The 15,571-nt window shown below is 40.1% G+C and overlaps 1 protein-coding gene across 2 annotated transcripts in view; it reads right to left on the reverse strand.

The window, feature by feature from the left end:
- LOC149146819 (putative ribosome biogenesis protein RLP24) overlaps positions 1–15,571 on the reverse strand; it is a 29,543-nt gene that overhangs the window by 11,882 nt on the left and 2,090 nt on the right. Inside the window, exons 1-2 of one of the 2 annotated variants that reach the window (XM_089439081.1) lie at positions 10,247–10,357; positions 10,086–10,199 (exon numbers count right to left, since the gene is read on the reverse strand). The exons of the other annotated variant lie outside the window; for it this stretch is intronic. Of the exons in view, the coding sequence (XP_089295207.1) occupies positions 10,086–10,166 (81 nt within the window). The 5' untranslated portion in view covers positions 10,167–10,199; positions 10,247–10,357. Of the gene's footprint in view, positions 1–10,085; positions 10,200–10,246; positions 10,358–15,571 lie in introns of those variants that run through there. 2 annotated transcript variants of the gene reach the window in all.

Consider the following 15,571-nt stretch of genomic DNA (forward strand, 5'->3'; position numbering starts at 1 on the left):
ACATCCACTCTAGAGATCAACACCTACTTGACAAATTACTTCCCTTTTAACGGTGCTCCCAAATCTAGGCACCTAGTGGCAGATGGAGATAGATGATTCCAGATCATTGAGGACATAGGGCTCTATTACCATCTCAATGAGATCCTAGCAATAACACCAAACCAAAATCCTCATTCCAACAAACAATACAGTGGCCCATTGAATCTTCCAAACCTCAACAATGGGCCTTTCCTTCTAAGCAACCAAATAGTTTGCTCTTGAGCTCCTCACCCTACTATTCTTCTAGCAAAACATATATGCTAAGTTTTCGCCATTCAGCCTCGAAGGTTGTGAGAGCTCGAGTGGTCCAATATTGCCACTTACACTTGGTACCATAGGCTAATTAAGCCACTCATCTTATACATCTTTCTCCTAGACTGGCGCTGCATTCTTTGGAGATGGTCTTCTAGGGTTTGAGATTAGAATGCTCTTTCATTTCCTAGTTTTGTCTTATATAGGGTTCACTTTAGCACTCTCACTTACAACATTGTACCTAAAACAGTCCCATTAATCTACTTTTGTGGTCATCCTTTTGACATTAATACATTTATCTTATCTACACCCAATATAATCCCAGTTGCAACTTATTTCATTGTCTTTCCCTCATTTAATAGACGTGTTGGTATGTCCACCCCATGACATCGAAAACACATCACCTTACTCAAGTCCACCTTTCTTGTATCTGTACCTTCCTACTGCTTATAGCCTTTCTCGCTACCCTTCTTCGTCTTCCTAATGAGATTAATTGCATTTACTTCCCATTGTTGCCCTAAACAAGACTACAATCTAACTTTTCCATGCACAATATCAATCCAAAGCTTTGTGAACTTTAACAAGTTCTCAAGAGTACAAACACCTTAAACAAAAGGCAACTAGGAAGGAACAAGTTTATTGAAAGCAATGGACACTAACTCCTAATCAATCTATGTTCCAACGGCAACTAGCTAATCTTTCAACTCAATGATCCCAGTTAAGTAGCTCATTGTTGATCCAGGTGGATATTGGTGGCCACCCACCTATTCCACCTAGACCTCTAGTCATTTTCATCAGTTTCCTTGTTTATAGCAGCATTTACTATTTTTAGCAGTTTTTCGGGTCCTGAACTTCCAGAGCAATTTTGACCCCCTAAATGACATTGTTTTGAGGTCCACAATAGGCCCATAGCAGTAGACAAGGGCTTGCCGCAAATCTTATAGTAATTGGAGAGATATTTCCAACAAGGTATCGTACGCGCCAAACAGAGATAATATGACCAAGTTACGACCCCAAGAAGTTGGATGCCGAACTAACCCCAACGGGACCCACAAACTCTTGTCGTTCCATCTACTGGGGTTAGGGTTTTGGCTGTTTAGGGTTTTCCCTTGTTGTTCAATAATAAAAAGGTCCTTGAGCCTCAATGCAACACAGTTCTAAGGTATGTAGCCGCCACATCTCTTCTCAGAATTAAGCTACCATTGCCCGAGCTAGTTTATTTCCATTTCTGTATGTAAGCATATTTCAGTTCTTTGATATTAATGAAATGAAGTTTTATTTCTGCTACATCTCTTTATTTATGTGTATCTCTGTATTTTGTTGCATTCCTGCATAAGTCCAGATCAGTGGTTTGCGCTTTCTCTGTTTTTCTTTCCATGTCCCCAATGTGGTCAGGGTATAAGGAGTTAGGGCTCGAACTGGTTGAACATTAGCAAGACTAGCCTCGCAAACCCCAAGGACCTCCCATGCCAGAAGAAAAAAGAAAAACGCAGGGGCAGAAGATCCTTTCAAAATATTGCTCGAAGAAGCCCTCAAGCGACAAAGAAACGCGATGATGGATAACTTTGCCCAGATCCTTCGGCGGCTACCCACAGGCAACGCATCTTCATCCAGCAACCACTATGGAGGCACCACTCCTTTTAAGGTACAAGTTAACTTTGACATTCCCATATTTGAAGGCCAGATAGATGCAGACGCCGTAGATAGATGGTTAAATCGATTGGAAGGATATTTTCAATTAAAAAATTTTCCAATCGGGAAAATATTACTTTTGCACTCCTCAAAGACGCCCCACATGTCAAGGACTAGTGGGAAACCTACTGTGAACAAAAGGATGAGAGGGAATCCTCACTATTTTCAGCCGCACTGATCCAGGTGGATGTTGGTGGCCACCCACCTATCCCACTTGGACCCCCACAACTATCTCTTTCAGTTTTTCAGTTTCTGTAATTGTAGCACAATTTACTATTTTTAGCAGTTTTTCAGGTCCTGAACTTCTGGAGCCATTTTGAGGCCCTAAACAACGTTTTTTGGAAAATCTAGAAGCAACATGGATCCATGGACCAATGCTGCTCTTCCCAAAGTTGTAGTGCTCGAATAGATCTTTCTAATGAGCTATTCTATGCGTCAAACGAAGATCGGGTGTCAAAGTTACAACCCCAAGAAGTTGATGTACCAACTTACCCAAGACAAGGCCCACAATTTGGCGTTTCATCTTCTAGGGTTAGGTTTTGGGATGTGAAGTGTTTTCCATTGTTTCTCAACCATAAATAGGCCTTCGAGCCTCATTGTAACATAGTTCAAAGGCATGTAGCCGCCACATCTCTTCTCAGAGATAAGCTACCATCGCCCTAGCTGGTTTATTTCCATTTCTGTTTGTAAGCATATTTTAGTATTTTGCATTAATGAAGTGAAGTATTATTTCCGTTGCATCTCTGTATTTATGGTTATCTCTGTAATTTGTTGTGTTCCTGTTTAAATTCGGATCAGTGGTATCAGAGCGGTCTGCTTTTTCTTTGTTTTTCTTTGCATATCCCCAATGAGGTCGAGATATAAGGAGTTATGGTTTGAACTAGTCGAACCTTTGCAGGACCAGCCTCGCAAATCCCGACGGCCTCCCATGGCAGATGATAGAAATACTAGGGGGCAGGAGATCCTATCAAATCTTGCTCGAAGAAGCCCTCGAGCGACAAGGAACGCGATGATGGACAGCTTTGCCCAGATCCTTCAGCGACTATCCAAAGGCGACACATCAGCTTCCAATAGCTGCTCTGGAAACGCCACACCCTTTAAGGTATAAGTTAATTTTGAAATCCCCATCTTCGAGGGTCAAATGGACACAGATGTCGTAGATAAATGGTTAAATTTGCTAGAAGGGTATTTTTCTGTTCATGAATTTTCAAGTCGATTAAAGATTGTTTTCGCTCTTCTCAAAGCAGCCCCCCACGTCAAGGACTGGTGGGAAACCTACTGCGAGTATAAGGATGAAAGTACGGGCTCACTGTTCTCAGCCGCACCCACTTGGAATTCATTCCTGGATGCCATCAAGGAGCAGTACTACCTTGTCAAATGCTATGAGGACAAATACATAAAGTGGACCACGCTGCGGCAGGGAAGGGACCAAGATGTGCTGGAGTTCACAAACATTTTTCATACCGTTCGCACACAGTTGGGTATCAAGGACTATGAGCTACATTTGGTACTCAAATACCACGGCTGCCTACACAGATACATCCAGGAAGAGATGGAGTTCCTGAACATCTCCTCGCTCGGCACAACGTACCGATACGCTGTCAAAATCGAGCAGAAGTTTAAACAGAAGAAGTGAGACTTTGGATCTGCGAATCTGAAGACCAAAGGACAAAGCCAAGGTGGGGTGACCCAAGACAACCCGTCAAAGCCACAATACAAGAACAACACCACAAAGTCAAAGGACACAGGAAAGTGTTGTGAGTTCCATAAGAGCCCCACTCACAACACAAGTGAGTGTCGGACCAAGCAGTGGCTGGTGGCCGAGTTGAAGGCTTCAGAATCAGATGCATGTTCCGACCCTGAGTCAAAACCCGACAAGGGGAATGGCAAAGGGAAGCAGATCATTGATGCAGAGCCCAGTGTCATTGTTGTACCGCCAAGATCCAGAAGAATGAGCCCGAAGACCCAGAGGAGGGGGAGCGTCTTTTCCACTCACAAAAGTGGGTGAAGGGTTCACCGTTGCAATTCATTGTTGACAGTGGGAGCCAGAAGAACCTCATTTCAGCAGAGATCATGAAGTGGTTGGGCCTACCAACTACACCACACCGCAACCATACAGTATCGAGTGGCTTCACCAAGGACGAGATCTCCGAGTTCGCTAGCAGTGTCGCCTTCCCTACAACGTCAAGCCCTTTACAAATGAAGTATTGTGTGATGTTGCACCTCTTGATGTTTGTGATGTATTATTAGGCCAGCCATACTTGTGGAGGCGACATGTTGTGTATGAGTCAAGGCCTCACACTGTCATTATTTCTTTGTGTAATTCATTATACAGTATACCAAAGGTAGCCCCACCTACCACCACCTCTTTGATCACTACTAAGAAATGCAGCAAGATCATCTCCCAAACCAGGGAATCATTTCCTGTCTGGTTCGCTCCCAAAGTAAGGGGAAGATCATCACCACATCCATAACCCACGGGAAGGGTTCCTCCACGCAGCAACAGCAGTAGAGGGATACGGTCATGAAAGAACACAGGAACAATTTCTCCTCACCCATAGGGGTACCACACAAACTTAAGGTGGGAAACAAAGTCTGGTTTCATCTGCAGAAAGAACGCCTTACAAGAGCCCATCAGAAGTTCCGACCATGCCGACATGGTCCTTATACCATTACCAAGGCTATGGGAAATAATGCTTTGGAGCACAACATTCCCCCATTCCTTCACTTGCACCAAGTGTTCAATGTGGACCGTTGTCGACCATGCTTCCCACCATTACTGGACACATCAGAGATTGCAGAACAGCGCACCAGGGACCAAGTTCAACAGATGGAGGAACTCAACGCAATGGGGACCATTGCTTCCTAAGGGGGGAGGAATGATCCAGGTGGATGTTGGTGGCCACCCACCTATCCCACTTTGACCCCCACAACTGTCTCTTTTAGTTTTTCAGTTTCCGTAATTGTAGCACAATTTACTATTTTTAGCAATTTTTCGGGTCCTGAACTTTCGGAGCCGTTTTGAGGCCCTAAACGATGTTTTTTGGGAAATTTGGGAGCAACATGCGTCCATGGACCGATGTTGCTCTTCCCAAAGTTGTAGTGCTCGTATAGATCTTTCTAACGAGCTATTGTACGCGTCAAACAAAGATTGGGTGCCAAAGTTACGACCCCGGGAAGTTGATGCACCAACTTACCCAAGACGAGGCCCACAATTTGGCGTTTCATCCTCTAGGATTAGGTTTTGGGATGTGAAGGGTTTTCCGTTATTTCTCAACAATAAATAGCCCTTCGAGCCTCATTGTAACACAGTTCAGAAGCATGTACCTGCCACATCTCTTCTCAGAGATAAGCTACCATCGCCCTAGCTGGTTTATTTCCATTTCTGTTTGTATGCATATTTCAGTATTTTACATTAATGAAGTGAAGTATTATTTCCGCTGCATCTCTGTATCTATGGTTATCTCTGTAATTTGTTGCGTTTTTGTTTATATCCGGATCACGCACCCACTTGGAATTCTTTCTGAGCCGCCATCAAGGAACAATATTACCTTGTCGAGAGCTATGAAGATAAATACATAAAGTGGACCACGCTACGACAGGGAAGGGACCAAGATGTGTTGGAGTTCACAAATGTTTTCCACACCCTTCGCACGAAGCTGGGTATCAAGGATTCTGAGCGGCATTTGGTACTCAAGTACAGCAGTTGTCTACACAAGTACATCCAGGATGAGATGGAGTCCTGGACATCTCCTCGCTTGGCGCTCCCTATCGATACGTTGTCAAGATCGAGTAGAAATTTAAACCGAAGAAGCAAGACTTTAGTTCTGCAAATCTGAAGCAATGGAAAGGCGACCCCAAACCGCAAAACAAAGGACAAAGCCAAGGCAGGGCGACCCAATACAACCCGCTGAAGCCGCAAGCAAAGAACAACACCACGAAGGCAAAGAAGGACACAGTGTCGAGCCAACAATCACTAGTGGTCAAGCTGAAGGCTTCCGAATCAAATGCATGTTCCAACTCTGAGTCAGAAATCGACAAGGGGAATGACAAAGGGAAGCAAGTTATCAATGCGAAGCCTAGTGCCACTGTTGCCACCACCAAGATCCAGAAGGATGAGCCCGAAGATCCAGAGGAGGGGGAGCAACTCTTCTACTCACAGATGTGGGTGAAGGCTTCTCCATTGCAATTCATTGTCAACAGCGAGAGCCAAAAGAACCTCATTTCAGCAAAGGGTCATGAAGCAATTGGGCCTACCAACCACACCACACCAGCAGTCGTACACCATCAGGTAGCTTCACCAAGGGCGAGATCTCTGCGTCAGCCAACGGTGTCGCCTTCCCTACAACATCATGCCCTTCACGGATGAGGTACTGTGTGATGTTGCTCCTCTTGAAGTTTGTGATATATTATTAGGCCAACCATACTTGTGGAAGCGGCATGTTGTATATGAGTCTAGGCCTCGCACTGTTATTATTACTTTGGCCAATAAGTTGTACAGGATATTGGAGGTAGCTCTGCCTACTGCAATTTCTTTGATCACTGCGAAGCAATGAAGTAAGATCATTTCCCAGACCAGGAAATTTGTTTTCCTTATGATTCGCCCTCAGGGCAAGAAGAAGATTGTGGCCACAGCCTCCAGACAGGGTTCTCCGCATGGCAGCAGCAGGTGGACAACGTTGTGGAGTACAGTAACATCTTCACCTCACCCACAGGAGTACCTCTACACTGTCAGGTCAAGCAGTCCATTGATCTAACCCCGGGCCATCAGGGAACAATATTACCTTGTCGAGAGCTATGAAGATAAATACATAAAGTGAGAGAACAGGTTTATAGTCAAGATCGATCAATCATCCAAATGAACCCTTAATCCATGTTAGAATGCCCAAAACATTGAGTAAAAGCACATGATAGCAAGATGGTTAAAGTACCTATTAAACAATGACCCACCTTCCGTCAAGAGGAATGTTGGATGGTGAGAGGTGTTTGACCAGTGCAAATGGTGGAGGATCCTAAGATAATTTCATGTACCAAACAATGTAGGGCCACTGACAGGCTGGCTGTCCAATGAGGGAGAAAAAAATTCCCCTATGGGGTTACCCATATTTTGGTGGGTAACAGGGCCCACTTCCCCTGCATGAACATTATCAAAACCCGAACATCCTTAAGTCAATTCCATGCCTCCATGGAAGCAACCAAGCTATCACGTTCTATTTAGAGATAAATGCCCTCCTTTTAAATGCCAAACACTCCTCTTTCAATGTAGGGTGTTCTCCAAACAAGCAAGCTCCCTCGTGTGGTCAACAGGTAAAATGTCACCAAGGTGTTTGAAGATATCTAATGCTCTAAGGAAAAATATCATGCAAGTAGCGAACAAAGGTCAAGCAATCAATAATTATGCCATCTCTAATGTGCAAATCCATCACAAACCATCCAAGGATTAATCGTACACGATGTACCCCATATATCATGAAGTGCCCTTAAACATGGTATAAACACTTTTGGAGTAACCCTCAAAGTTAACACCCCTCTTTCCAACGAAATTGTTTTCGCCAACAGCTATCAACTCCCTGTGCAACTCCACTAAACCTATCACTTGCAAATTTGCACCTACTATAGCCTTGAAATCAATTGTTGTTTATTGAAAAAGAAATTATCACCCATTCATCACAGGATGCTATCATAGTTTCTTGAACCTCCAAAGAACGTTGACCATCTGTGATTCTAAAATAAGTCCACTTGTCAATCTTAAAAATACAAGCTTGGAGTATAGGTTACAACCCATGTAAGGCTATTAACAACATATGAATAGAAGAATCCCTCTCATACAACTTGTTACTCAAAACCTCTAGCAACTGAAACAACCTAAATTAGGTCAACTCCCTCATCCTAAAAGAATCTTGAAGCAAGAGCAAAATCATGGTCGATTCCCTCTATATATGAGAATCTAACAACCCTATCCCTGTACTCTACAACAACCCATCAATCGTAAACCTAGAATCAATCGTAAACTTAAAACTTTTAAGTCCTAAGACATTTAAAATTTTGAATCTTAACGTATAAGATTGAGAGTTCAATATTGACTTTTCACTTAAAATATGGTTGTATTCCATTTTTTCACTTAATGTATGTTATAAAATTGTGTTAGAATTTTGTAATAGTAATAACTTATCATCTTATCTTGAGACGTAGATGATCTATATCAAATATCTTCTGAATTTTTTATTTTCTAAAATAGGATGAAAGTACAATGTTGATAGTGTATAGATGAGTTATGAATGAGGATTTATGATTTATTAATTATTATATTATATTATATTGCCATGTATTGGATTATAAAATTAAAATTATTTATGTAAAAGGAATTTAGCTTAAGTGGTATGGTTCATGATTTGTGTCCCAAGTAGCGTGGATTCAAGTTTCTCAAGACATGTTGTCTCATTGTGGCATTTATGAAATAGTTCTACTAATGGTAGAATCATTGTGACATTTATGAAATAGCTCTACTAATAGTAAAATAGTGGCAGCCATTTCTACGAAATTACTGATTGTGCCTAGTAAAATGTACTCATTACTATTAAAAAAAAATGATTTATATTTCAATTTTCATTTTCATGTATTCTAATTTAAAGTTCAGTTTTTGAACTGGGTCCTCTACATTGAAGGCCCAACATCCCCTTCAATGTTCCCTAAAATTTGGGGGTACTCGCTAAAATTCGGGGGTACTTTTACACATATGCCGCTCCCACATCCCAGAAACTTGGTGGAACATTGAAGATTTCTTGTGTCCCCCTTCCCATATTCAGCTAACTTTTTGGATTATTTTGCATTATTTACTGAGTGGAACATTGAAGATTTCTTGTGTCCACCCTTCCTATATTCAGCCGACTTTTCAGATTATTTTGCATTATTTCATAGAGTGCAGTTCAGTGTTGACATCGTGGTAGACAGAAACCTCAGTTTCCCATTGTCGTTCTAGCTCCTTAACACAATATCCTTCCTGGGTGGCTTATTAGCAGTCTTAAATATATCTATTTTGAAACAATGCCTTGGGAAGCCATTTGATGGCTGAAAACCCTAAGCTTGACTTACTAGTTACGCTTTCTTCTGAAGAGTTGAAGTTTTCTTCATTCCCCCTTCCTATATTCATCCGAGTCTTTGACTTACTAGTTACGCTTTCTTCTGAAGAGTTGAAGTTTCCTTCATTCCCCTTCATATATTCATCCGAGTCTTTGGACTATTTTGCATTATTCCATAGAGTGTGATTTAGTTTTGACGTCATAGTAGATGGAAACCTCAATTTACCATTATCGTTCTAGCTCCTTAACACAAGATCCTTCCTGGGTTGTTTATTAGCAGTGTTAGATATATCTTCAAGATCTATTTCGAAACAATGCCTTGGGAAGCCATTTGATGTTTGAAAAATCCTGAGCTTGACTTACTAATTACCCTTTCTTCTCAAGAGTTGAAGCAGACATTATTTTGATGAGAGAATGTAAAACAGCTATGACAGATTCAAGCCATGGTATTGTGATGATCAGTGTTCTTAAAAACCTTTGTAGAGTGGGAATTTTTAACAAAGCTTTTGTCTTTTGGCACGAAAAGCAAAAGCTTGACCAACCCCTGATGATGTTACATATACTACTACGATTTCTGGTTTGGCTAAGCCTGGGAATGTAACTGAGGCCTATTGATTTATTTAAGAAATGAGATACTAGAAGACTTAAGCCTCATTTCGCTTATTATAATGCTCTTATCACCGGGGCTCAGCAGTGCAAACAGAGCAATGGAAGCATACATCGGTTGTGAACAAGCAAGATTGAAAGGCTGTAAAGTACGTTTTAAAAGCTTTATTATATTTCTTGATGCCCTGAACAGGGCTGAAATTTTTGAGCAGGCTACAATCGTAGGTGCCGTCTCTAGGGAATCGTCAGAATCTCGACAGGCTGCAAAATCTTTGTAATCGTGAAATACATGAATCACTAATGGTCAATTTCTCAGATTCAGAGAATTACAGCTTATGTGCAGAGTCTCAACGGGGACCCAAGTTTAGAGACAGAAAGTGCAAATAAACAATGAGTTGAAATGAAAACGGGTAGTACCTTGCAATCATTACGCACGAATTGGATCCCATGACCCGGATAAATCGTGGAAGAGCAAAACCAGCACTTCTCGAGCCTCATTGCTCGGCTCCGCTCCTTCTACTAGTCCGAACCCTTCCTCGATACAATAATACTGGAAGCTTTCTGAGTTATTAAACCTTCTTCACTCGAGAGGACCTCCTTTTGTAAAACCTGAGATGCAATCCACTCTTCCAACATGCGATTCCAACTTCCATCCGTTGCCTTGTTGAATCCGTCACTACAAACCCACTCATTCATAAAGTGGAAGAACCCTTCGAATGGAATTTTCATTATGGGAAATTTCTTAAATTATTGGAAATTTTTTAAAATAAATTTTACACTGGCTTATGTAAAATTAAAGATTTGGTAAAATATTAAGTGCTTATGTAATTAATTTTCATTATGGGAAATTTCTTAAACTAGCATTTGCACTAGATGTTGCAAAGGAAACGCCGTAAGGCATAAATTGAGGAACAATCATGACACAGGAATGGGAAAAATGGGAAAATCTAAATAAGATGCAGAGATGGTTAACGTTTTTTTGTGTTTCCTCATACTGTTGATGATGCTGGCAATTTTTTTGACATGATGAATATATTGGGCTTTGATAATAAAGCATCTGAGCTATTTAGGGTGTCATTGGTCTGGAGTATGCAGATGGTAAGAGTTGTAAACAAAACAAGGTACAAAGGCTAGCCAGTCTCCCACAGACAACCAAGTTACTGTTCTTGGTGAAAATTTGCATGCCACTTTAGAAAGTAGGGTTACAAACGGAAATCAAGTCGGATATGACCAGAATAATGTTGTCTTGCCAATAAACACAATTCAACGTCAGATGAAGAATATGGAAGCTAAGGAGGTCCAGAAAGGCAGCAACATCTTTCTGCCAATTACTCGCCCTCTTATTTAAAATGACGGTTTGAGCCAAAATCTGAACACTGCTCTGGAGATCGCAGATGGACAGAATCATAAAAGAAAAGCAGGTACAGAGGCTAGCCAAGCTCTCGCAGACAACCAAGTCACTATTCTTGGAGAAAATCTGCCTACTACATTGGATAATGGAGTGAAAAATAAAAAGCATGTCAGATATGCCCAGAATAATGTTGTCTTGCTCATGAATGCACACCAACATCATATAAAGAATGTGAAATCTAAGCAGGTCCAAGTAGAAAGAAACACCTTTCCACCAATTAATCTTCCCCTTCTTCCAAATGATGCTTTAAGAAGAAATCTGGACATTGATCTAGAGATCGCAGATGTACAAAATTATAATAGGGAATTTTTGCGGAATTTTGCATTGCCACCGAATTTAAGTACAACAAGTGTTAATATAGCTGAATCTTGTGACTATGATATCACAAGCCATTGTTCTCACTTTACCTCGTTGACTATCAAGATTATTCACAAATTAAATTTAATTTAATTTGATTATAGATTCTAAAATATTCTGGAAATCAGATAAATCCTGAAATATTCTCGGAATAAGATAAATAGAAATTATGGTTGAGTCCAAAATATTCTGAAATCTGCCATCTAAAAAAATGAGTTACCCAGATTAATATTGAAACAATTCCTTTTCCTCTCCTTCAGATGGAAGATTTGTTCTTCATAGGTCTGATCAATCAAGGTACAAAAAAATGTGGATTTGGACTGAGGTGAAAAAATAGGCCTCTAGAGGCTAACAGAAGAATCTTGCACTGCCATCATATCCCCCTCATGGAACTTGGATGCATTCTCCTCTGATAGAATTAAGGAGAATATTAATGGGGAACCAAATCCCAATTGGGAGATACCACTGTACTAGTAAGACTTGCAACATTGTGGACATCACCACGGAAGAGGCAACCTTTCTCTCTACCTAGTTCATTGAAATGGGATAACATGGAGATTCCTTAACAACAGCATATTTGGCAAGATAAACCATCCCTGATTCAGTCCAAATTCAAAAGGTTTGATCTTTAGTATGAAGTTTTAGACTATGCAGGGGTTTAAGTAGGGCCTATTGTGGTTCTTAGCCAATTTGGATCCTACGGCGAAATATTCATAGCTGAAGTTGATGGGTTTTCTCTCTACTAGTTAATTCAAATGGGACAACAGGGGGCATTCCTTAACTGCGACACATTTGGCTAGGTAAATCATCCCTAGTTCAGTCCACATTCAAACGGCCTGATCTTTACTATAAAGTTTAGACTATGCAGGGGTTTAAGTAGTGCCTATTTAGGTGCCTGGCCAATTTGGATCATAGGGCGAGATATTCACAACTGAAGTTGATGACTTTGATTTTCCAAGGCTTATAAGATATAATAATAAAACACAGGTTTTTGTGGTTATCCTTATTACATTATGTCATACATTCAGAGAAGAATTGAAATTAATTATCCCAACCAGCTTCTAAAAGTTCAACTAATGAGGCAGTGAAAGACTCTGAGATTAAAGAGTCCTAGTCAGCAAATCAGAACCCAGTTGATGTTATGGACTCTAAAAACTGTGTTAGAGACAAAAATCAAGTCAGATATGGCCAAAATAATGCTATCTTTTTTATGAATGCTAAACAAACTGATGGTTTGAGCCAAAATATGAAAACTGGTCTGGAGTATGCAGATGGACATATTTGTAAAAGGAAACAGGATACAGAGGCTAGCCAGCCTCCCACAGACAACCAAGTTACTGTTCTTGGTGAAAATTTGCATGCTACTTTGGAAAGTAGGGTTACAAACGAAAAGCAAGTTGAATATGACCAGAATAATGATGTCTTGCCAGTAAACACAGTTCAACATCAGATGAAGAATATGGAAGCTAAGGAGGTCCAGAAAGGCAACAACATCTTTCTGCCAATTACTCGCACTCTTATTGAAACTGATGGTTTGAGCCAAAATCTGAACATTGGTCTAGAGATCGCAGATGGACAGAATCATAAAAGAAAAGCGGGTACAAAGGTTAGTGAGGCTCTCGCAGACAACCAAGTCACTGTTCTTGGAGAAAATCTTCCTACTACATTAGAGAATGGAGTCAAAAATTAAAAGAACGTCAGATATGCCCAGAATAATGTTGTCTTACTCATGAATGCACACCAATATCATATAAAGAATGTGAAAGCTAAGCAGGTCCAAGCAGAAAGCAACACCTTTCCACCAATTATTCTTCCCCTTCTTCAAAATGATGCTTTAAGAAGAAATTTGGACACCGATTTGGAGATTGCAGATGTACAGAATTATAATAGGGAATTTTTGCGGAAATTTGCATTGCCACCGAATTTCAGAACAACAAGGGTCAATATAGCTGAATCTTGTGACTATGATATCACAAGCCATTGTTCTGACTTTACCTCGTTGACTAACAAGATTATTCACAAATTTAATTTAATTTGATTATAGATTCTAAAATATTCTGGAAATCAGATAAATCTTGAAATATTCTAGGAATAAGATAAATAGAAATTATGGTTGTGTCCAAAACATTCAGAAATCTACCATCTAAAAAAATGAGTTACCCAGATTAATATCATTTCCTTAAATACAAAATCTTCGTTCAAGAAACTTGCAAATCAATGAAACGATTCCTTTCCCTCTCCTTTAGATGGAAGATTTGTTCTTCACAGGTCTGATCAATCAAGGTACAGAAAAACGTGGATTTGGATTGAGGTGAAAAAATAGGCCTCTGGAGGCTGACAAAAGAATCTTGCATTGCCATCATATCCCCCTCATGGAACCTGGATGCATTCTCCTCTGATAGAATTAAGGAGAATATTACTGGGGAACCAAATCCCAATTGGGAGATACCACTGTAGTAATAAGACTTGCAACATTATGGACATCATCACGGAAGAGGCAGCCTTTTTCTCTACCTAGTTCATTGAAATGGGATAACAGGGACATTCCTTAACAGCAACATATTTGGCAAGATAAACCATCCTTAATTCAGTCCAAATTCAAAAGGTCTGATCTTTAGTATGAAGTTTTAGACTTTGCAGGAGTTTAAGCAGGGCCTATTTTGGTGATTAGCCAATTTGGATCCTACAGTGAAATATTCACAGCTGAAGTTGATGGGTTTGCTCTCTACTCGTAATTCAAATGGGATAACAGGAGGTATTCCTTAACTACAACACATTTGGCTAGGTAAATCATCCTTGGTTCAGTCCACATTCAAACAGCCTGACCTTTACTATAAAGTTTAGACTATGCAGGGGTTTAGTGCCTGGCCAATTTGGATCATAGGGCGAGATATTCACAACTGAAGTTGATGACTTTGATTTGCCAAGGCTTACCCAACGATGCTTATGATGATTGAATTCCATTTTGAAGAAAAAAATTCATCGCTGACTCAGTTTTTAGTGGTGATAAGAGGGATTGAACCTCAAACGTGACTGTGACAAGAGGTGCTGAGAAAGCCATATACGATTTTGACATGAGGGACCGAGAACCAATTCGGTTTGATATATGATTTGATGGCAGTAGTAAATATGTTCATAGGTACCCTTCACTATGGCTCTCATGGACCTGTAATTGAATACTATGAGGACTTTCATTTTTCTCATTTTTATTCAAAAATGATGGGAGAAAGTAATTTCTTGCAGAAAAGAGTAAAACCAAAGCCTCCACCTCATGAAAATTCATCTTATGCCACTAATACAAAGAAAAGCGAGTAAAGAGGCTAGCCAGGCTCTCGTAGACAAACAATTCACTGTTCTTGGAGAAAATCTGCCTAATACATTGGAGAATGGAGTCAAAAATAAAAAACATGTTGGATATGCCCAGAATAATGTTGTCTTGCTCATGAATGCACACCAACATCATATAAAGAATGTGAAAGCTAAGCAGGTCCAAGCAGAAAGCAACACCTTTCCACCAATTAGTCTTCCTCTTCTTGAAAATGATGCTTTAAGAAGAAATCTAGACACTGATCTTGAGATTATGTACAGAATTATAATAGGGAATTTTTGCAGAATTTTGCATTGCCACTGAATTTCAAAACAGCAAGGGTCAACATAGCTGAATCTTGTGACTATGACATCATAAGCCATTGTTCTGACTTTACCTCGTTGACTGACAAGATTATTCACAAATTTAATTTAATTTGATTATAGATTCTAAAATATTCTGGAAATCAGATAAACCTGAAATATTCTAGGAACAAGATAAATAGAAATTAGGGTTGAGTCCAAAATATTCTGAAATCTGCCATCTAAAAGGTGAGTTACCCAGATTAATATCATTTCCTTAAATACAAAATATTCATTCAAAAAACTTGCAAATCAATGAAAGGATTCCTTTCCCTCTCCTTCATATGGAAGTCTTTTCTTCATAGGTCTGATCAGTCAAGGTACAAAAAAATGTGGATTTGGATTGAGGTGAAAAAATAGGCCTCTAGAGGGGGACAAAAGAATCTTGCATTGGCATCATATCCCCCTCATGGAACCTGGATGCATTCTCCTCTGATAGAATTAAGGAGAATATTAATGGGGAACC

This window comes from Pinus tabuliformis, chromosome 9 (genome assembly GCF_031772625.1).
Source record: "Pinus tabuliformis cultivar Carrire ecotype Pingquan chromosome 9, CPIR1, whole genome shotgun sequence".
NCBI lineage: Eukaryota > Viridiplantae > Streptophyta > Pinopsida > Pinales > Pinaceae > Pinus > Pinus tabuliformis.